General features: G+C 52.0%; 3 protein-coding genes across 3 annotated transcripts; 2 read left to right on the top strand and 1 right to left on the bottom strand.

Moving 5' to 3' along the window:
* Positions 1 to 1,490: 1,490 nt before the first annotated feature.
* BESB_016070 (enoyl-CoA hydratase/isomerase family protein) lies at positions 1,491 to 4,765 on the top strand (the record flags this gene model as incomplete). Its single annotated transcript, XM_029360322.1, has 8 exons — positions 1,491 to 1,585; positions 2,005 to 2,087; positions 2,357 to 2,504; positions 3,133 to 3,223; positions 3,649 to 3,691; positions 3,890 to 3,994; positions 4,393 to 4,482; positions 4,602 to 4,765. 8 exons carry the CDS (start codon positions 1,491 to 1,493, stop codon positions 4,763 to 4,765), a joined length of 819 nt encoding a protein of 272 aa, XP_029216298.1.
* Positions 4,766 to 7,057: 2,292 nt separating this feature from the next.
* Positions 7,058 to 12,629, top strand: BESB_016080 (putative eukaryotic translation initiation factor 3 subunit 7; the record flags this gene model as incomplete). The annotated part of the gene is made up of 12 exons (XM_029360323.1): positions 7,058 to 7,288; positions 7,617 to 7,725; positions 7,979 to 8,115; positions 8,325 to 8,451; positions 8,719 to 8,876; positions 9,157 to 9,369; positions 9,941 to 10,095; positions 10,631 to 10,711; positions 11,044 to 11,213; positions 11,566 to 11,733; positions 12,138 to 12,270; positions 12,485 to 12,629. The coding sequence occupies 12 exons, from the start codon at positions 7,058 to 7,060 to the stop codon at positions 12,627 to 12,629; spliced, it is 1,827 nt and encodes a 608-aa protein (XP_029216299.1).
* A 7,410-nt stretch (positions 12,630 to 20,039) lies between these two features.
* BESB_016090 (ribosomal protein RPS6) lies at positions 20,040 to 20,804 on the bottom strand (the record flags this gene model as incomplete). Its single annotated transcript, XM_029360324.1, has 1 exon — positions 20,040 to 20,804. The coding sequence occupies one exon, from the start codon at positions 20,802 to 20,804 to the stop codon at positions 20,040 to 20,042; it is 765 nt and encodes a 254-aa protein (XP_029216300.1).
* Between the last annotated feature and the right edge of the window lie 1,148 nt (positions 20,805 to 21,952).

Genomic DNA, 21,952 nt, shown 5'->3' on the forward strand with positions numbered 1-21,952 from the left:
CTCCACAAAAGTACCGTCTTTTATCTACACATTACGGCCGTTCGCAAATCGGGGCGTGGGGGCTGCGGACTCCACTCGAGCACCAGCCGGGGTAGCACACGACAGCGGCAGTTCAAACGGCGATGATGTTATGGAAGGCGAATAAACGCTTAATGACTCATGCAAGCGGGTCAGACCGCGTCCTGGGAGCCAGGCGGCCGCCATGATGGGGTGCGCTGTCCTCAATTCGCACTGCACATACATATCCCGACGGACCCGTGTAGCTGCTTTAGATATCGAGATTTGTCCCTCTGAGGTTCTCTTGAGTTTGCATTTTGGCATTACCCGTGAAAGTAAGGTTCAGGTGGCCGCAGGGCGGGGTTTGAAACGGTGAGCAGCGTGACGCGCCTTCCGAACCTTCGCGTATTCTTGGAAGAGAGACATCCGGACAGGAACTCAATCTTTTGATACACCCTCCACTTCGGCGAAACTACAAACACACTTGACACCGATAGGAAACTCCAAAACAGGCTCATGAATTAGGAGGACAACGCATCGAGAATCAGGCTTGCGAGTGAAGGAAGCAACGGACCAGATTATCTGCCATTTCGTATGTGTTCTGCACGAGTTGCCTCCTCCAGGTCTTCTCTATTGTTGATACGCTTCAAAACGGTATTTGACTTTTCTCTTCTTCTTGCCTTACTGGATTTCGGCGCGTGTTTGACGAGTACGAAGACTTTCACATGGACGGGTACCAATGTCGTGTCGCTAGCCAAGCAACTACAAGAACCTTGCTCTGTACAGAAATGCCTCTAACGACACCTCCCGCAGCGTAGGTGATGGCAGTGACGACTTATGACCCGTTTTCCAATAACGTGGGAAAGAGCCGAGCCACCCTTTTCACGAAAAGTCCGAGGGAAATCCGTACTAGGTAAAGCTGCAGCACACGGCGATCGCTGACGGCCTAGCGCGCCGGCTAAACCCGGTCTTTTATAGTCAGGGGCATTCGGATGCCTGAGTCGAGATGAAATCATTCCTTCATAGGCTTTCCCTTCGATTGCTAGTCTGAGGCGTGACTTTGTCAACTCGATCACCATTCACATGCTCAACGTGCGTTTTTCTGCGTTCAAGCCTTGTGTGGTTGTGCAGTGGAGAGCTCAGCTGTCATTACCACTAGTTACATGCAACAGTGTTATGCGGGAAGGTTACCAATGGCAGGCGTCTTCAACTATTGTGGCCGTGGGCGGTGTCGGCCGCAAATTCGTTTTCTTGAACACGCGGAAAGAACGTTTGTCCGCGGCGTCTTTTACTTGGAAGCAGGCCACACGTCGGGCAGGCCGCATGTCAGTGATGTGCCATGGTATTCTACCGGGCATGCCGTGGAGGTGTACCGCTGGTTTTCGTTCAATCAACGGTGTTCAATCACAGGGACCGGCCCACGTGAACTCTGCCAGAAGCCGGCTGTGGGATCCTTTACAGGATTCGGCCGCTTTTTTGCCTCTCGCGCAAGAATGGGACAGGACGAACACACGGGGAGACCGGCAACGACGTTCAAATATTTGATCATCGAGAATCCCGTCAATGCCCCTGGTGTCACTGTGATAAAGTAGGGACACTTATGATGCAACCTGCACACAGCAGTATATGCCGCATGTATGCCACCTACGGATTTGGCACGCCGGCCAGTAAACCCCCCGCGGGTATCACGCAGGGCCCGAAGCGGTCTCATGAAGTCTGCGGACCCTCGTCCCGTCGGCAGTAGTGGGCGTGCTAAAGTATGGCATAGCCTCTACCTGTCCTATATTTAGCGTCGTGTCAGCCATTAGTGAGCTTTTCATGAAACCCACCATGCGAACTGATGAAATGGTGAGCTTTTCTGTACTGACCTTACGAGAACGTGGCAATGGTGCTTGAGACTCTTCAGAATTGCGCGGGGAACGCCGGAGTTCTTTGACAACGACTACGTTTAAGAAGCAGATTGCTTTCTCACGATATTGAGGCGCCATTACGCTATTCGTTTCGCAGACTCAATAGACCCGACTCCCTGAACGCCCTGTGCCGAGGTCTCTGCGACGAGCTTGTCGATCTTCTGAAACGGCTCGACACAGGTCTGCGCGAGTCTGGAAATGAGAGACAGCTGCGGCGGGCACGGGGGTCTGCTACCCCTCAAGCGAAATAACACCTTGAACGGTCTGGTCTTCTGTTTGCTTGTAACCCCCCGGTCACGTACTGATATCAGGGAAGTGTACAGGGGACTCCCGCGGGCCTCCCTGGTGAAGCCTTGTTCACACCCACTAGCTCATTATGGTGGATACAAACTGGTAAAAAATGCTGGCATAATGTGTGAAGGCATATGTAATATTCTCTGGCGATTCAGATGACAACGTCAGGTGCGTCGTCCTCACTGGAGCAGGCGGTAAGGCCTTCGCAGCTGGTGCTGATATCAAGGAACTGGCAGAGCTTGACGGTACCGAAGCTGATGCGCCACACCTACTGGACAAATGGTCCCAAATCTCACTATTTCGGTAAGGACCTAAGTTGCCGCTGTCACAGGACTCCGCGTCCGGCAGGGCCTGTTGCCGTGCCGAAGCGCTGTTTCGGGCAAGGTGAAGATGCATGATTAAACCGTCGTCACCTACAGTAAGCCGAAGCGCTCCTCACTGAACCTACAGTCGTTGACTTTCACAACAGACAATTCACGACTGAGTACCGTAAATTGCAGAGGTCAAGGACAAACGTGTATAAGCGGACATTTCCATGTTCGGTACATTTTGACATCAATATAGTGCTGTAAAGTAGGCTACCCATGAAACTAGATCGAATTGTTCAAACATCAGCAGTTGTTACTGGCGGATGCCCGGGGGCCGACGCTCATGTGGCTCCGCTACCAACGTACAACTGTTCCATTCTCCCCGCAAGATAGATGTCAACATGCGCGGTCCACATTCATAGTAGTATGTTTCTCACGCGTGCTTTTAGGCCTCTGACTTGCAAGTCGGCATAACCTTACTTGCGTCCATTCTGCGGTTCGGAACCGGACTCGGAATGCACATCTCCGTCCCCCAGAGGAAACGCCATTTCTCTCAGCGGAGCAAGTGAACCTGTGTAGTGTCTATTAATGACACGGATTTGTTTGCCGGATGTATGATACAGGAAACCGATTGTCTGCGCGGTGAATGGATACGCGCTAGGAGGAGGATGTGAACTTGCCATGATGTGCGACATTGTTATTGCTAGCACCCAAGTAGGCGCCGCAATCCGTCATGACACTATTTAGACCCTGACGGACGGAGAGGCACGAACACCGGGTCAGTCACGAATTCCCTTCGGGTTCTGATGATGCTCACCTATACTGAGACCCCATGTATGTGGGAAAACAGGGTTGGACTGGAATTTTCGCGGTAAATGCACGGAAGCAGGCTTTCACATATCGTGCTGCTGACCGGTGACCGTGCAGCAAGTTTGCGGAGTATATTCCCCCATAATTGCCAGTGTAGTCTGGTCGAGAACGCCGGACTACTCCACGGTGGGCACGAGTATATAATGTTGTAAGTTGTGTATTGATGCTCCTGTATGCACCAGCAAACGGTGACAGAAACCATGGAACGAGGGCAAGCAGTGATAATGTGCGTCCGCGGAAGCCGTCGGTTTCATTTCGTGTATACGCAGGCGATTTTTGGCCAGCCGGAAGTGCAGATCGGGACAATACCGGGTGAGACGGCACCACCTTTCAGATATCTCCCGTGCGTACGCATGTCTATCAACAGTGGGGTCGGAGCAGGCGGGGTTCAGCATCTTCGAATTCCATGGGGATTCAGCGGAAAACCGCCCAAAACTGCTTGCCATTGAAGGTCACTGCGACGGTTCGGGATGCGGTTTTTGCATCGTGTATCATTATGTGTTGTTGCAGGAATGGGCGGTTCTCAGCGCCTCCCTCGCGCAGTTGGAAAGAGCCTGGCCATGGAGATGATACTCACAGGTGGAGCCATTGACGCCGAAAGAGCGGTCCAGGCCGGTACGACGTAACGGGCGATTCACTATTAGCTCCAGTGGAGGGCGGCGTGGGCGTGTCCTCCATAGGCATTACGAACTGGACATCAGCCTCCCGCTCACAGTCCTTGCTGGCGAGAAACCACAGAAATCCGGCTTATGGCGCTTGTATTTCATACTGTATTTATGCTTGCGTACATCAGTATGCACGGTAGGCGGGCATATATGCAGGGAGCGAACTCAGTGCGAGCTGCATTCTGCCTTGTGCATGCATCCAATGGATATGCAAGGGCATTGTCTTTCATATCCGCGGCGCCTCGGCTAAGCCCCCCGCACGCTGGCCAGTTGCTGTGGTTCTCAATCATTTGCTCGGCACGTATTGCATCTCTGGCACGAGGCCACCTTCCCTATGTGCTCCACCAGGCCTAGCGAGCCGGGTGGTCGCTCCAGCAGCGTTGGAACACGAGGCTATCAAGATTGCATCCTCCATTTCGAAGCTCTCTCTACCCATCGGTAGGTCAGAAAACTGTCAAGGTGACAGCTGCGTCAGCCGAAGGAGCAGTCCGGTTTCCATCAAGCTGACGGATGTTGTGCGAAGACAGATGACTGGTTTGCTACGCTGCGTTGTGCAGTTATTCAAGCCAAGAGATGCGTCCGCCGAGCTTACGAGTTGCCATTGGAGGACGGACTTTTCTTCGAAAGGCGCACCTTTCAGCAGGCTTTTGCATACGAAGATCGAAAGGAGGGGATGGACGCATTCGTGCAAAAACGTGCTCCTCAGTGGCAGGACAAATGAAAGGTTCTTGTGCACGTTAGTTCCACAAGTCGGTCAATAGCCTGTCAATCGATTGTGAGAGTGAAGTACTTTTTCGAATGCTATACCACACGTAGCGCGCTGTTCTCATCTCGTAACGTTCATGTGTTAGGGCATTCCATCCTGCGAGAGCGCGCCTCAATCTCTTCTTTTATATCATATATTGCCATGCGGACCGCTGCTTCAGCGCTCGCATATGTATTCAGATATATATGTGCTTGCATAAGCCGCCTACATTGGGGAGGGGTGTTCTCACCGACCTTTCGTAAGACAAGTATGGGATGAATCTTAACCTGCGACCTGCCCCTGATCATGATCGTAAACCAAAACTCCATCCCTTTTAAAGGTCCGTCATCCAGCATTGATAGTGCGACACAGTGTTGGCTATAGACTATCAAGAGCATGATACAGTTAGTAGGGGGTGAGGGCCGTTCTCGGAAAGGATGCGACGCCGGTTCCACACCGTGCTCTCCATCCTTGCCTTTTTCATAGTGCCTGCACGAGAACCAGAAAAACTAGAAGACTTCAGGAATGCGCTCCCTCGTATGCATGCAGTTGTCCCTTTGCACAACAGCGTATAAGGGGCGTCATTGGTTCGTCGTCGAGCCCTTCTGTCCTTTAAAAACTCGAGGCGGAATCTGGAATGGAGGCTCCAGAGGTTCGCAAAGTAAAGACAAACATGTGTTGTCATTGCGCCCTGCGACGACCTTAAACTCTCCGCGAAACTTGCAGGCCCCTGCACGCCTGAGTGAACCACGAAGCATATTGTAGAAGAAAGACCGGACATTGTGTGCTGGCTCACAGGGCGTGTAGGTAGAAGACAGTGCCACTGCTATGCTTCAGTTGATGTGTGAATGTTTTCTTCGTACCTACGCTCACCACCGCGAAAACACCAACCAGGCTCTGAACGACAGATATGCCAGTGACTACGGTTAGCGGTTGCGTTCTCGCCAGGTGGTAACGCGCGGGGCTCAGAACAAAATGGTTCCGTTCTCCGATGGCGGAGGTACCGCCAACTGTTGTCATTAAAGGCTGACGCGACAAGTGATATAAGCAAATTCGTTTTTTCAGTATCGTACAGTTTCTGGGAGACCTCATGACGCGACCTCGATACTCTGATGCATTGAGGAGATATCGGGGACACAGTAGAATACCGCTAGGTCGTGTCGTTAACGGATCTATGCAGAGCCAACGTTCCCTTTCACAATGATTCGTTACGACACTGACGAACAGTTGAGCGTTCCGGGGGGACGACGTGGTATCGGTGAGCTGAAAGGGAGAAGCCATAGATAAAATAATTCCTTAGCAGATTCTTAATTGTGTCCAAAAAAAAGAATGACGTCTCAGGTACGGCAGGCAGGTGCAGTGAGACAGAGAAGGTATCAACGAGTCTCGCATGCCAACAGTGTGCACGAATATCTTCGGCTGCTGACCTTTGGTATGAGCACGGTATCAGCTAATCGACACCCCAAAACGTGAGGACGTACTGGTTGCGACTTCAACTCGATACGGGCGTTTTGGGGTCCTTAGGAACTTACGGGACTAAGCAACCAGCGAGGCTACGAAGGATGCAGGTCCGCTGGCCAACAAAAAGCACATCAACAGGATGTTTTGCTGCTACCGCTCCTTGACATGGGGAATGAATAATTCGTAGTCGGGGTCAACGGAAAATTTAAGACACCGAACGCTGTCACGTGCTCCCCCTGGTGGACGTGTTTGTTCGTCTAGTGGTAAGAGGCTTGCATGCATGCGGGAGAGGGACACAAAATAACTGGAGGCCGATCCTGGTTCCGTTGTGGACAACTCCCCTGTGCTGTGATGGCTCGGTGTTTAGCCTGGTGTGCTGTCTCCATTTTGTTTTTTCGTGCGTGCTTGTCAGGCTTGATATATTAGGTGTCCGTGAGAAAGCGAGGTTCCATCTGAAACGAGCCTTCCTTGCTGTCTCCTCCCCGCAACCTGACCCCACGCGCTAGTGCCACAGTTAAGCCTCCGATTTTTCTGTTCAGCTTCTAGCAGATTTCCAGTCCCGTCTCTATTTCCTGATTACATATCCAGATTCCACGGCAGTTCAGTCTTCATCTCCGGTGGCTCTTTTTTTCTGAATCCGCGCCATTGCTGCACCTTCGTCGTAAAAGTGGAGTACCTCTTGTGCGTGTATCGCTCCTCTGGTATCTGTAAAATACAAAACTGAACTTCTCATCAACAGCTGTTTTTATATCTTATATTCACTTCCAGCGCCACTTTCCGGTTTCCTTTCTTCATCAGTCTGCAACTATGGAGCAACCCTGCGAGGAGCGGCCTCATTTCGAGCATGTCTCGAATCCGGAGAGCCTCTTCAGGTGTCATCCGCAAAGGAACGGATGGGGCCCTGCCAACTGCGACAAGGAAGTGCGATCAGAGTGCCTGGCAGCTCTGGCGCACCTTCCATTTGAGCCGAACGTGCGCCCGTCTCTCTTCTCTCACCAGCTCTTCCGCGCGTGTGATTTCACCTTCCATGTGCAGCAGGTGCGCCGAGCAATACCATCTCTATGTCAGTATTCGCGTTGAGGAGGGGAATGGCCAATATAATTGGGAGATGTAGGATTCAGGAGTGTCTCCTTGCTGCTTGTCTTTCATAAAAAGGATAGATTGTTCCTTTTGGGGTGGGAACTGGGGGCTCCGTCGCTCTTCGGCACGACTCGGAGCGGTATCTGTCTGAACTCCAGGGAAGTCTCCTTCCACTACAGACTCTGGGTCGCACTTTACTTGTGTGATGTGGTCTTTGCACCACAAATTTTCCGCAGTCAGGACAAATACTGTGTGTCCGCGCACCGTGCTGCACTCGATTCTGCAGAGACAACGTGATGGCCGTGATCCTCGGGGCATCGGCGTCGCTTTTGCGGATGAGGAGCAGCAGTTCCAGACTGTGGATAATAGGCCGCTTCTGAAACGTGGCGGAGGAGGTAAGTCGATGTCACTGTGTTCTGACTGCTAAGTCCACAGACTTTCACGTTTGTCTCAACGACTGTTTTTCCTTATGTCACGACATGGGGGTGCCGCGGTCAGCCGCTTGTGTGGCGTAGACAGTCCCAGCCCATCAGATAGTGGTTACTCGATGGACAGCGCTGCTGGCCGATAAACGCGTTGTGTGTTTCAGTTCATGTGATGTCACTCCCCTGTGACTTTTCCGTGGCGGACGCATGATCATGCTCTCAGGCGGATGGCTGCATAAACGTCGAGCTCCTGTGAAGCAGTCCACCGCTGCCTTCAACGAAAAAAACAAAGAGGAGGAAGAGCTTCGCTTGGGCAAGAAGGGCAAGAGCGAGCAGAAGAAGCAGCAACAACAGCAACAGGCAAGTGGCATTAGCCTCCTAAAAATAAGTCGGTGACGCAAAAAACATGCCGGCGTGTGGCCGAAATGAACCGTATCGTCACGTGCCGCGCGGACTCCTCTGCAGATGTTCACGTTTCGATTTTTTTTCGCGGAACTGCACCGGTGTGTACTCCACAAGAACCGGGTGTTTCCATTGAGTACTTCGTAGCTCTGTTCTGAATTGTTCAGGCTCGCTTCGCGCGTATTCACGCGCGCCATAGGGCGTTCAGTGAGTGGTCCGTGCAGCCCACCAACGAATGGGCCGTTGAGGCGGAGATTCCTCTTTCGCAGTTATACAAGCATGCCGTTGAGAGCTGTAAGTTTAGTGTCACTCAAATGATGCCGTTATGGCTCTCGGGCGGTTGCGCAGCTCAGTTAAGAATTGCCTTTTTCGTAGCGCAGCCAGGTGTGGATACTTGCTGGCTGCCGGATATTACCAAGGGGGCTTTTACGTGCGAGTGTGTTTTGGATCGATGGAAGGGGGGTGAGGGCGCCGAGTACGTGGTGATACGAAAGATAATACGATCTCCTTTTATTCAACTGGTGGTTCAAGTGACGCTTCCGTGTTTGTCGGTGTTTTCAGCCAAGATCAAGGTCAAGGATTTGGCATGGCGCGGTGAGCTGCGCACCTATAACAAACAAGCCGACCAAATCCGCACGAAATTGCCTGTCGCACTCCAGAACTTGTCGTCCAACTTTGACTACTACTGGGTTACTACTCAAGATGACGATTTGATTAAGGTACGTGGTTCTCGTTCATATTCTTACGCTGCACGTGACTGACTCTATGGTGAAGCCATCGTTTCTTGGGAGGAGTTCAAGGAGCGAAGTTTCTCGGAGAGGGGGTAGCGAGGTAGGAAGGGACGGAGGATGATACGAGAGGAGGTATACTGAGCTGTTGGACTGCGTGTGCGCGTTGCGCACGATGTGTGACGTTTCTGCGCGCGTCGTGATGGCATATTTTCGGGGGTCTAGTGAGGTCTTGACTTCACTTTGATACCCGACTCTTCTTTTTCTGCAGGAGCACATGCTGAACAGTTCGGAGCCAATTGATGTTGCGGCAACGGACCAGGTGCTCGCTGTCCTGATGGCGGCACCGCAGTCGAAGTACTCGTGGCACTTGCATTTGACGAAGGTCGAAGGCAAGCTGCTCATTGGCAAAGCGAACGGCTCTATTGTTGACTTGCTGACGGTTAATGAGACGGCTAGCGAACCTCCCATGCAGGATGCGGAAGTGAGTCTGGATTGGAGGGCTTCTCTCAGTTATACCGTTCTTTTTAAGCAGACACTGAACACTGAGGCACGGACACAGGCCATAATAGCGAGGGGGGGGGGGGTGGAAGCGGAAGGGAAGGACATAGCGCATAGCAGTGCCCACCCTTAGCAACAGGAGGACAGCCCCACCGTCAAGGTATAGATGATTACCAGTAAAGGAGCAGGCCACCTCGGTGCGTAGTGTTGAACAACTTTGCTTGTTGTTCTTTGATGCTGAACTAGCGGGTTTCTTCCTAGAGTAACGCAAAGCAAAAACTTGCAGCGGAATCGGTGGCGACCCCCGTGGGTCTTGCCGTGGTCAGCGAATCTGCGCTGAACCACATTGCCATGTTAAGACTACGCGTATGTATCGCTGTCACTGCATGCGCATGCTCGCGCTCGTGACGCTGCAAAGGTTTTCTTCCTACATGCCAGCCGCTTGCATCAGAGTGCGGATTTAGGGCTGTTTGCCAGCTGTTTGCCACTGACTTCTGCAAAGCCACACATATTACTAATATTTTTTTCCTGGGAGTGTTGGATCGAATGCGCAGAACCGCCTGAATAGGCCTGCTGCCCTTGGCTTTGAGGCGGTGAAGATCAATCAGAACCTGCGCCAACAGCTTCTGGTCAAGGGTGAAGACCCGGTCAAGTTCCCGCCGCCTCCTTTCGTTGAGGCTGGCGACAACCCTGCATCGGTGGCGTACAGGTACTCCCCTTACCTCGCGTCATAGTAGAGAAGATGCATCCTAATTTCAGGCGAGAGCGAACCACTCGAGTTGATCAGATTTTTGTACTGGAGGGTCAGATTTTCTGGGTATATTACTTGGAAACTACCGTGGTTCGCAGCTTGACGCTCCGCGCCCCACTCGGTGACTGCCAAGCTTCGGAGTGTCGCGTAAGCTCGGCCAGCAGAACGAGCAGAACTGGAACTCTCAACTGTCTTTCGACTCACCATTGATCATGTTGCGGACCGGAATGACTCTATGTCCTTCGATGTGGGTGCTGCGTCAGTTGGAGTGGAGCAGGCTCCACAGACCAGATTCCCGCGGTGCGTATGCCAGGGGACGAATGACTAGCTAAATGAAGCACAGGCCGCACTCGGTTGTTTACAGTTGGCGGTAGAAACCCTTCTTTCAGAGTGACGAGAGGCTCGGGCGTGGTCCGACGCGACTCTGGCGCGCCCCGTATTTTCTCTTCTGTCATGTAGGCACCCCTGCGGTATCATACGTCTTTGCCTGCAGGTACCGCCTGTTCACCATTCCGGGACGCACAGCCGGCGCGGCTGGCGGTAAATCAAGACAGCCAATCAACATCATTGCGAGGTACGTGTGTCTTGTACTCTTCAGATTCGGCCTTATCCATTGCAGCGGACAGTGTAGGTACCGTACTGATCACCCCGCAGGGCGTTTTGTGCAGTGTAGTACCTGTGGTGACTGGGTCTTTCTATATGGAGAAACGTATTCGTGCATCATGATGGTGACGGCGCGGGCTTGGAAGAGTATGCAGAAACTGGTGCTCCGACCACTGTCGCGAAGACACTGAAGGCCGCCGCGGCCCCGCAGGTTGTTGCCCGTACATGGGAAAGCGCCAGCACTCTGTACCGACATTACAGCATGCGAAAGGGATTGCTGGGTCACGCTGGTGCGCCCTACAGAACGGAAGTCAACGCGAAACTGCCACAGGCCGCTGGAACACCGAAGCCGGCAGCCGACGCAGAACCGACAACAGGACACGGCAGACGCGAAAAAGAGGACAGCGATCCCTTCGGAAAGGATGGTGGCGGCTATGTGTACATTTGTGCACTTAATGAATATGACATCAAGGGTAGGTTATTGTTGTACGGGGTGGGGTGCAACAACTGCCATGGTGATGGGTGATGTTCCCTAGTCTGCACTGTTAAGGCGTGGCTGATAAAAAACCAGACACGTCCTTCTCCAGGTGCCTACCGACAGGGGCAGGCGTTGGAGGGAAGAGGGAGAGGGTGGGAGGAAACCTCCTTTACCTTCGGTTTTAGGCGTTATTCGTGGTGGCTTCTTTCGTGAGTTTGTTTTTTTTAAAGCTGCGCGACCAGGTACATCAATCTCGCAAGCCTTACGTGAGACCCGCGGGCGTCTACCGCCGACGTTAGACTTCGCTGTTACTCTCCTCGTGTCCCACTTGCCTGCTATCTCACCAGGGCAGAAGAACTGGCGCGTGCAGATGGAGACTCAGAGGGGAGCTCTGCTGGCGACAGAGGTCCGGAACAACGCTTGCAAACTGAAAAAGTTTGTTGCGTCTGCCATGATGGCCGGCTGCGATGACCTCAAGCTCGGTTTCGTTTCGCGTAAATCGAACAATGACAACGGTGAGTCACGCAAAGACCATGTTTCTGCGCGTCGCAGTGGTCTGGGGGAGCACTGAAGCTGCGCAAGCATTATTGTAATATCTGCGACGTGTTTCTGAGTCATGGTAAGACGAAATCCAGCATAAACGCCGAGGTTTCCGTTGGTATATCGATGGCATGCTGTTCTGAGAACCTCGTGGGATGCTTGAACATGAAGACGGTTCTGCGCCCGAGAGACTGTCAGCATCTCTGTTGTACCGTCCGCTTGACGGCCTAACGCCGAGGTGTGCGATCATCGTGGCGGGTGGATTCGAGTTCGAACCCATGTAGCGGAACATATCGAGCCACACCAATTTTACATTTACTATTCTGCAGGGACCATTTCCTCAATCTTTCTTTCCGCAAATGCTATTTTTGGCATGCAGAGCACCATGTCGTTCTGAGCGTCCAGTCCTACCAGACACGGGATCTCGGTCTGCAGATTGGCCTGAAGCCAGATAATGCATGGGGTATCGTTCGAGCCATTGTTGACCTCGTCATGGACAAACCCGATGGCCGGTAAGGTAGTCTCAATGTCACGAGGCTCGTCTCTGCCCCTGGAAATTAGTCCCGTTTGAGGCGCCGGTATCCATGTTTTCTGCCGACTAGAGAGAGCGTACCTGCGTGCCGGGGAGTTCGCGTATGACGGGGACCTGGTTATATCAATAGCAGCACTTCATGTTCTACAGTGTGACCCATAGCCGTGTTACTGAGATGTCTTTTCTCTCTGCAGCTACGTCCTGCTCAAGGACCCGACGAAGCCGGTGATGCGACTCTATTCGAGACCTGAAGATGAGGATGAAGATGGAGAAGAGGATGAAAAGGCGCCGGAAGCTAGAGCCGACGATGACGAGGCCAACAGAAACGACGAAGAGTAACTGCGAGATATGTGTGCCAGTGGCACGGTTGTGCTCAGTTTTCGAACTTCCTCAAGCTGAAGGAATATGTGCGTCCGGAATGTCCGTCTTAACTCCATCTTTGTATTCTTTCTTGAGCTTTCGGGTTCTTGAGCCCTATGCTATTCCGTGTGAGCGCGCGAAACGATGCCCAGTGCCATACAGGCTATCTCAAACAGAAAGGACAGAGGAGCAATTTGCCTTTGCATCCATGGCATTCAAATTGTCTGACACTATCATCTTTTAAACAAGTTGCAGGCACCGTAGGGCTGATCCTGATTGTAGTGCTGTGGTACTAGTCTCTCATCAGCTTTCATGCAGGCTTCAGAGCAGAGCGTATGTAGTGCAGCAAAAGCCGTAGCTCTAAACAGATGCAGTCTTTTATTTAGTCTAGAAGGCAGCGGCAGGCGCTGACGGTAACTAATCTGCCGTCGAGGGTGTAACGGCAAGTGAAAGTTATCTTTGAGGAAATTGCAAAAGGCCGTTGGTTCTGCTTCCGTCTGTTTACGTTGCTCTGCCAACCCGTACTCTGTGACTACTGTACTCGATGGTGTCGATGGTTGTGCTATAGCACCTCTAACCGTTCCATCAATACTCTAGAAAAAGCAGATAAATAATCCTGTGTCTAGCGCCCAACCTTTCTACAAAATTTCTTTACTTTACTACTACAGTTGTGCCCCCATTTTCTCTAGATAGCTGCTAAGATACTATGTGTACTTTCCATAGTCTAAGGCTGCAAAATGTTCCTTCCCCTGAGAGGGAAATGCGTGTACGGTGTGTCTCGCATACGTGTGGCAGTTGGCTGTGTTAGATTGTAACCGTAGTCTGCGGCAATTAAAAAAATTGGAGCTTTACATAAACTGCTTCTCTCAGCCGAATCCTTGTACCCGATCGCAGCGCCTACTCTGAGACATTATGCGGTGTAGAATCTTTCCTTTACATAGTATCTTTGCAGCTATCTAGAGAAAATGGGGGCACAACTGTAGTAGTAGAGTAAAGAAATTTTGTAGAAAGGTTGGGCGCTAGACACAGGATTATTTATCTGCTTTTTCTAGAGTATTGATGGAACGGTTAGAGGTGCTATAGCACAACCATCGACACCATCGAGTACAGTAGTCACAGAGTACGGGTTGGCAGAGCAACGTAAACAGACGGAAGCAGAACCAACGGCCTTTTGCAATTTCCTCAAAGGTAACTTTACTTCGAGTACCCAAAGTTTGTAGTCAATCTACACCTGGTATCTATATACATTTCGCACCCATTGAAGTATTAGTGCAGTCCAAAATGTTTTCTGAATTAGGACTCAGCCTTGTTCTAATCTCGCACCGCTTGTTTCTCTTTAAGGTGTGCGAAGCTGGTAGACGCGCTAAATACCTGTATCTAAGAAACTATGCCGCCAGAGAGTGGCGGTAAAGTTCTTTACCCCAAGAGTTTTACTCAAACGGCTGCGTTCGGAGGGTGCCAGGTGCCCCTCACGTAATAAGCCATCAACTTACACGCACCACACACCATCGTAACTCCCCGGCTGTCTAGATCACCCCGATTCTGCCCTCTGTTAAAGACACCACAACGCCGGTAACATCTGGGGAAAAAGAGTACCTCGGCCAGTAATATTCCCGACTGTACGGTGGACTACGAAGGATACACGCTCGCACCGATGTCACACACCGTGGTACAAAACACTATGATGATTGCATACATTCATTCACCCGACTGCAAACATTCACAACTCGCTGAGTCACTAGTTCTCTCCAGTTGCATGCTCGGTCGGCCTCTTTGGAGTCCTTTTCGAGGCAGTCGTTGTTGTTGTTGGTGGTGGTTTAGCCTCGGTCTGGTGCTTTGACCGACCACCTGTTTTTCCGGCCTGTGCACCCTTCCCAGTCCTGCTGAATACACACATATTTTACGTTACTGTATAAGAGACAATAAGAGAGGCGCCATGCTAGTGTGAGATGTGTGCTGTACAGATACGTATAGCGCTGGTGCAACAGCATTACCTGCCAGATTGGCTGCCCTTTTTCGTCGTTTTCTCGGTATCCATATTGGCGAAGTTCTGGGCTGCCATATGTATACAACATTTTACACAGGCATGGAATTATTTAATACCCAATAGAATTTTCTCTTATAGTCATCCGCCAAACAGCACACATGTGCCACAGTGCATTTTACCAATGAACGTGACGGGTAACTCGAAACCATTAGCTTGACGCATTCTCAAAACATTCTCTGCACCATAACACGTAATGCAGCCAAGCACGACGAATGCCGCTACCTTTGAGACGCTGGAATCCTTTAACAGGCAACGAAATAACTATTTAGCCTACAGCTCACACGCAATTCGGTACGACGGGGGTCGGTGGTACTTATCTGGCCTGGCGTGCTACTAGTGGATATGAACAAAGCCATGACAACACACTAGCGCATTTCTGTTACAAAGACGCCCAACCAGAGACGCTCGGTGAACAGCAGCAATAGAGAACCAAAGCCGGATTAAGAATCAGCAGGCATAAAAAGGCTTAAAGTGTAGGCACAAAACAGACCAACACACAGCGACAGAACATCCAGTTAGCAGTTATGCTCCAACCTGGAATTCCGCCCAAGGTATGAAAAACCCGTATGGTAAATCCCATTGACAAGTCAATCAAAAACGCACCTGATCCAGTTGCAAAATTCGCGTGAACACTAGTAGTTCGAACTGAAGTGATACGAATCGAAGGCGCCACATCATGTCTAGCAGCCCTCGTCCGTCCCGCTTCTGATCCACCCGCCCCGGGACGTTACCCCCTGTCGCTCGGAGCGAGAGCGCGGAGCGCCACGCGGAATGGCGCGGCAGAACGTCGCGCTCTGCCGCTATTTCGTCCACTGTGCACGCTGGTTCTTGCTCGCAGACTCCACCCCTGAATGGCAGGGAGCAGCCTGGCAGAGACGCGCCCTCCAACTGGGTGCTCGCTGCCTGTGTGGGGCTCATTCTGATACGCTGGCTGTTGCGTTCAGGGCCGACAATCGTGTCGCGCTAAAATACGTGTTCGGCAGAGCCTAAGACCACGCAGAGACACCCTTTCCTTTTCATGGTAAGAGAGAGGGTCTGTCGGGTACCTAGCATATAGTCAGACCGTCATCCTATGATGTTCGTTCCACTTTTCGTCACTGCATTGTGGAGGATGCCGGTGTCGGCGGGCTCTGGAGTGTATCTTCAGCTTGCGTGGAGCTCCGTTACAGCATACGATACGGCGGCTGGGTGCACGGGGTTAACTTCGGACCATTCAACTTCTGGTTCATCTGGACACTAAGAATCCCAAAGAACGACCCTGTACTACGACCCTGGACATGCGAGGCACCTAACGCCTACAGTATAGCCGGTGTGGAATAATCTTAGGGTGGTGGTTTCAATATTCTATGTATGATCACCCATGCCTACAAGTCGTCATTTCTTATTTTAGGGGAATTCGGGAATTTAAATGCTACCAAAGCTACCTTACCCAGGTGGGCCTCGCGACGTGCGCCTTCACTCTTTCGTGACGCGTAACACAAAAGTTCTGAGGCACACTCATTCAGTGCAAGGACTTTCGAGAGATACCACGGAGCTTTTCCATGGATTGAGACTGTCAAGGTTCCTTGAATAGTGTGTGGCTGGTAGTTCTTGGGAAAAAAATTACTATAGGAACAGACACCCTGCAGACGGGTAATCTAAGTTCCGTCATCGCGTATGTCACTATCAGTTCAGGTGTTTGCATGTATACCATGTGCAGCGTGATCTATACTCTGGGAATGCGGGGCCGTATGGTACGGCCATTTTCTCACAGACTTAGACACCGAGAGAAGACTGGCAGCACAACCACGGGAACGTAGGGGGGGGAAGCGGTGGCGTGGCTGACGGAATTATGAAGGCAGCTTGAGCCAGGTAGATCCTACATGTGACACAGGAGTACATGTGTAGAAGCAGCGCTTATCCAACGGTACACCTGGTGAAAAAGCACAGGGTTGGCCTCAACTGGAGGTGCCAGCACACGATGGCTATAACACTGCGCAATTCATCACATAAATGACAAAGCTTGACGTCTGGTATCAGTAACCAAACGAATGTCGAATCGTCAACTCGGAAGCGAATTTTAACATTCGAAGGAACACGGCGTTTATCCGTACGCTATCACAGCACAGGATACTGCCGGCAGGCAGCCATACTGCCGAACTTGCGTAAGACGAACTCCCCCGTCCCGTAACCTCGTCGTGAAAAATAGGAACACCAATGCTGTTGCGAGAGTAGGAGCAACACATGAAGCATTCCTGAGTGAGAAACTAGATACACAGAGGGCACTGGCAATATCGTCCCCAACACAGACTCGGCCCCAGCTTTCCGCCCCCCAGGTCAGATTTCACTTAAGATCAAGCTCCAAAATATTGCCCGGCCCGACGAAGCTGGCACCAGACACCTTCGCGGCAGCTTGCGTGTACCAAACGGAGACGCCAAAAGCCAAGGAACCGCCGACCTCTCCTCCTCGGTTGTTGTCGCTCAGAAGATGCATGCCTCACCATAGCAGCAGAACAGCTCGTGCTTGCCTCACTTATGGCATCACTTAAGATCCCTTGGATGAGATGTTCTCGGGGGACGCCAGTCGGCAACGACAGATCTGTCCCGGTTAGCTCTTCAGCGATTGCCTCGGGGACGTGCACACTCCGGGCTCTTGTAGGGCGAGATCTGTATGCCAGTGCTTGGATGTTACTTGCCATGAGAGTTTCGCGCCTACTGCTTGCCAGAGTGCCAACGACTCACATCCCGCAGAAAGCTCGGTCTACACAGACAAAGCGCCACGGAAAAGCTTCAGGGAGCACTGCACGCACCGTAGACCATCAGCCCCGCACTATTCCAACACAGTGCAGCGCACATGGGGAAGTTCAACGAGACAAGAGACGGTGGTCGATTCAAAATAGCTCATTACATCCATACATCGTCGAACTAACAACACTGGGCGTTCCGACGAAATACGGTCCCAGAGGAGTAGAACCACAACAGCGCCTGGCCTTCCTCCAATGCGACATGCTCTCACTCGAACGAAACACCGGGTTGTGTCCTACGTTCTCCAATTGCTTCACTGAATGAGCACTTAACGATTCCAAGCCGGCCGAAACCTCAAGCGGCTGGCCTTTCCCTTTACCCCACCCGACTTAGTCACCAACGTGTGGGTAGCAGAGCAATCCAACAATAATGCACGATATGCTTACGCTCTTCCGTCTGCTGCAGTTATCCAAGACGGTTAAACGCGATGCTAGCTTGCCTTGCGGGAGAAGCGCGATAATATGCGGACCTACACAAGGTGACCGCTGCAGTGAAAGATTCGTGAGCTCTACAACTGCCAGATTTGTGTTTGAGCAAAGCCAAAAACCACATGGTGCATGGTGGTAACGCCACTCAATCCGCCAGCCAGCTACCGAACGATGCACGATTCAGCATCGGCACACACCGAGCTGGCGTGCGGGCAGACAGGCAGTTGGATACCCTGGGCCCCAACAAGGGCAGCAGCAACCGTCGCTGTCCTCGTTGCCACGACATCGGCTCCCTCCTCGTACCACAGCTGTATTATCCAAGGCCATCCACTCACCACAACGCTGCTGAACAGATCTTTTCTCCTTCAGGTATAGTGTACTATTAAGTCTACGATAAGCGCGCAAGAGTAACGGGGCAAGTCGTATTACTGCGTGACGCGCAAGAGTGAGCGGAGGTTAACGGCTTGTCACCCCTTCTGCGCGCGTTGGTTAGCTGGCATTTCTTCTCATATTCGTTTCTCTGTCTCTCTCTTCCAAGTCAACTCTCAATCACAGGAGCCACTGCCCTCTTTAGGTGGCAAGAGGAGCGGTGGAGGACACAACCCTCAGGACGCGAGGATGCTGGGCAGGTTCCTTGTCTCATGCAGCCTTCCTTGAGCGCACACAGTGGACGGGGCTGCTCACTCGTTGCTCGAAGCTGATGACGCGGTGCATTCGATGGTGATCAACAATGCTTCGCTGCCTATTCGATGTGACATAGCCAGTGAATTGTTTATTTCCCTTAAAAGGGATGTGCCGGTGGCACCGCGCGTGAAATGACGACATGACGTATAGCCAGTGGGACACACCCTGAAGTGCTGAAGGAAACTATAGCGGGACGACTTCGAGGTTCCGTAACGCGCCTCATCCTTGGATGCCCAGTACCTGGTACCCGCCTTCGGCACGTGTCCTTCACCGCCGCCGCGAAACACAATGGGTTAGGAGATGAGACAGAGCTTGCATAAAAAAGTATTACATAGTGCGACCACATACGAATTTGTGTTAATTCCGTATGCAGAGCCACTCAAGCGCCGTCAGTATTGCGTGAGAGCACTGTATGGTGCAGGAGCAACTAGTGAAGCAACGCCCTCAGCTGAATCATAGTCCCCTTCACCATCTCGCCACTGCTGTAAGAGGCTCAATCCAACATGTCAGCTTGAACTAGTGCTGTGGAGGTATCGATGAAGGTAATACTACCATCAGTGCATCAGAACATAAAAATAACCTAACTGGCAGTCCTACCACTCTCCTTGACCGGCATGTGCTGCGTTGTACTATGCTGCGCTTTTCATTGGAACTGTTCCGTAATTCTGATAGAACTGAGATACGCCGACTCCGTTACTCGTTTCGATAACATCTACACTTCGTATATAATATATATATATATATATATATATATATATATATTTGAAGTGTGCGACGCCACCGTAACATCCGTCTCACCAGATAAGGAACGTGCGCAAAGAGTGGACAACTGCGTCGGTCTGCTCTGCGCGGTTGGTATGTTCGACTGCGACATTTTTTGCATATTTCCTGGGAAGCACGAGTACAGAGGGTGAAAGAGAATTCCCCCCACAGGGGTGTGCTTGGGGATCGCCCCCCCGTACCTTATACTACGTGAATTCGTTCCCCTATCGCTGCTCAGCCATAACAAGAGAATGACGGTGATGACGAACTCATGCAGCGTCTATATAGTATCGCCGGCGCTAGTAAGTAGCAGGAATGCAACAGAGGAAAACTTGTGGAATTTTCCTCCACCCTCTTTTTCAGATGGCGATCCCAGGTACCGCAGCGTGACAGATCCGTGCCGTGTGAGAAACACACCACGCCGTCCGTAGTCGTACATGGATAGAACAAGAGAAGAGTCTGACAGCAGCCCCGCAGACAGTTGAGTGAACAGACATCGAAGACATGGAAGTATCACCCCCGGAGATAATTTGTGACCACCCAAGGCATGACGTACACAAGCCCGCCACACAACCGCCTTGCTCCCTCGAAAGAAGCAGGACTCACAGTAACATTTTCGAGAGACAGGGGACGCACCCTTGGTAAGCTGACCAACTTATCTCGCCTGACGGTTTACACCACGCCTTACTTGCCACCCTTCTTGCCAGCAGCGGTTTTCTTCGCGTCCGCGACCTTGGGTGCAGCAGCTACCGCAGCCTGCGCCTTCTTCTTCGCAACAACATCAGCACGCTTCTTCTTTTGGTCGTGCTTGTAGGCAGTCAGCACCTCCTTGTATGCCTTCGCCTCCTCACGGCTCTTGATGACACTACGACGCTGCTTGGACAGGTACGCCCTCTTGCGCTGCAGGCGAGTCTTCGTGATCAGGCGCTGAATCTTGGGTGCCTTTGTCTTCTTCTTTCCCTCAATCTGTCGACGAACGACGTATTTTCTCACATCTTGGTCCTTGGACAAGTTAAACAGCTTGCGAATGTGGTTTGCGCGCTTCGGTCCCAAGCGTCGAGGGCGCTCGGCGTCGGTCAGGCCAGGGATGGTTTCAGGACCCTTCTTCACCAACACGAGGTTCAGGACAGCAAGATCAGGACCAACGATGGCGCCCCTCACGCTCTTGCGCTTCTTCTCACCTGTACGACGCTGTCTGTAGCACTTCATCCCTTTCCGGAAAAGGAGGCGAACGCGGTGGTTCGCCAAGACACCCTGCATCATGGGAAATCCTTGCTTGTCATTGCCTCCCGAGATGCGGAAGATGTAGCCCTTGAACTCATCACCGATGCTGTCACCAGCAACTTCAGCACCCATGCGCTTTTCGAAGAACGGCAGCAACTTCTTCTCGTCGTCGACTTCGACGGTCTTCTGCATCCCCGCCTGGGGATTCGCGAGGTTGAGCTTCATCTTGACGGAACAGGTAGGGAAGCCGGCAGGTCCGAAGAGAAAAAGATGACAGCGACACGGGCGCACGCTGCTACACAATACACACAGCAGATACACAGAACCTGATGATGAAAATACCAACAGCAACCCCAACTGCGCAGCGAATCCTACATGAGGTAACCAGGGAGAGAAGCACTGAAGTTAAGCTGAACACTCCGCGCCAGTGCAACCTGTTGTGTTGGGCGGACGTGGTGCTACGACAGCAGCGGGGATTCGGCATGCGATCGCAGGCCAGCCAGTTAAACAGCAATATAAAGGCCAGGCCACAAAAAAGGTGGACTGGTAAGATGACCTGAAATATAAGTCCCTAACAGACAGCCCCCTTCAAAGTGTTGCAGAGGGCGCGGGAACCCTCCGAACACGACCCCTCTTCGGGGATGAGTTCTGAATCCTGCAGCACCCGTGTCTGCCTGTTGCTACCCCGTCTGTAGAAGCATCGTGGATTTAGTAAAGATGACACCAGCTGCAAAATCGTCACCGCGAAAAAAAATGTCGACATCGAAACGCGCACGAAAATCAATCGACAGGGGTGGACATTAAAAAACGGCCTGACGTGGTCCTTTCTGCCCCGCCGGAACAAAATGGCCTCAAGGAGTAAGGCAGGAAAATAATAGGACGAGAAAAACAAAGCCCGCACCCGTAAAACGGAAGATTTAACCCTCATCCCCGGTTTCGAATCCATTTTTCAACTGCAGCTTGCATTGCGTTCCTGCGACCTTGAAGGGTTGCATGAAACGTGAGCATCTCCTATTTGAGATATTCACTTACAGAAGCGAGAGTAGGGCCAAGGAAGAAACGAAGTAGCGGACCTAACACATTCGCTGCATCATTTTCTCTGATGCTCCCCCTGGTTTTCCCAAGGAGTTCCCTTTCAGCCGCCCATGCGCCGCCCCGCCACGTCAACCGTTCACGCCTTCCTCACTTTCTTCCCCCTTCAGTCGCAAAGCGTCACTGGAAAGCCCACACCAGGTGCGCTGGTGGGGAGGGCAGTCTCAGCACTTCGCGGACCGTGCCCCACGCTTGACCATAAGGAGGCGGGGCTGCGCAAAGAGGCGAAGAGCAGACATGCAGCTGGCGCATGCGTCTACGCGGCATGCAGTGACTCCGAT

This window comes from Besnoitia besnoiti, chromosome X (genome assembly GCF_002563875.1).
Source record: "Besnoitia besnoiti strain Bb-Ger1 chromosome X, whole genome shotgun sequence".
NCBI classification, from domain to species: Eukaryota; Apicomplexa; class Conoidasida; order Eucoccidiorida; family Sarcocystidae; genus Besnoitia; species Besnoitia besnoiti.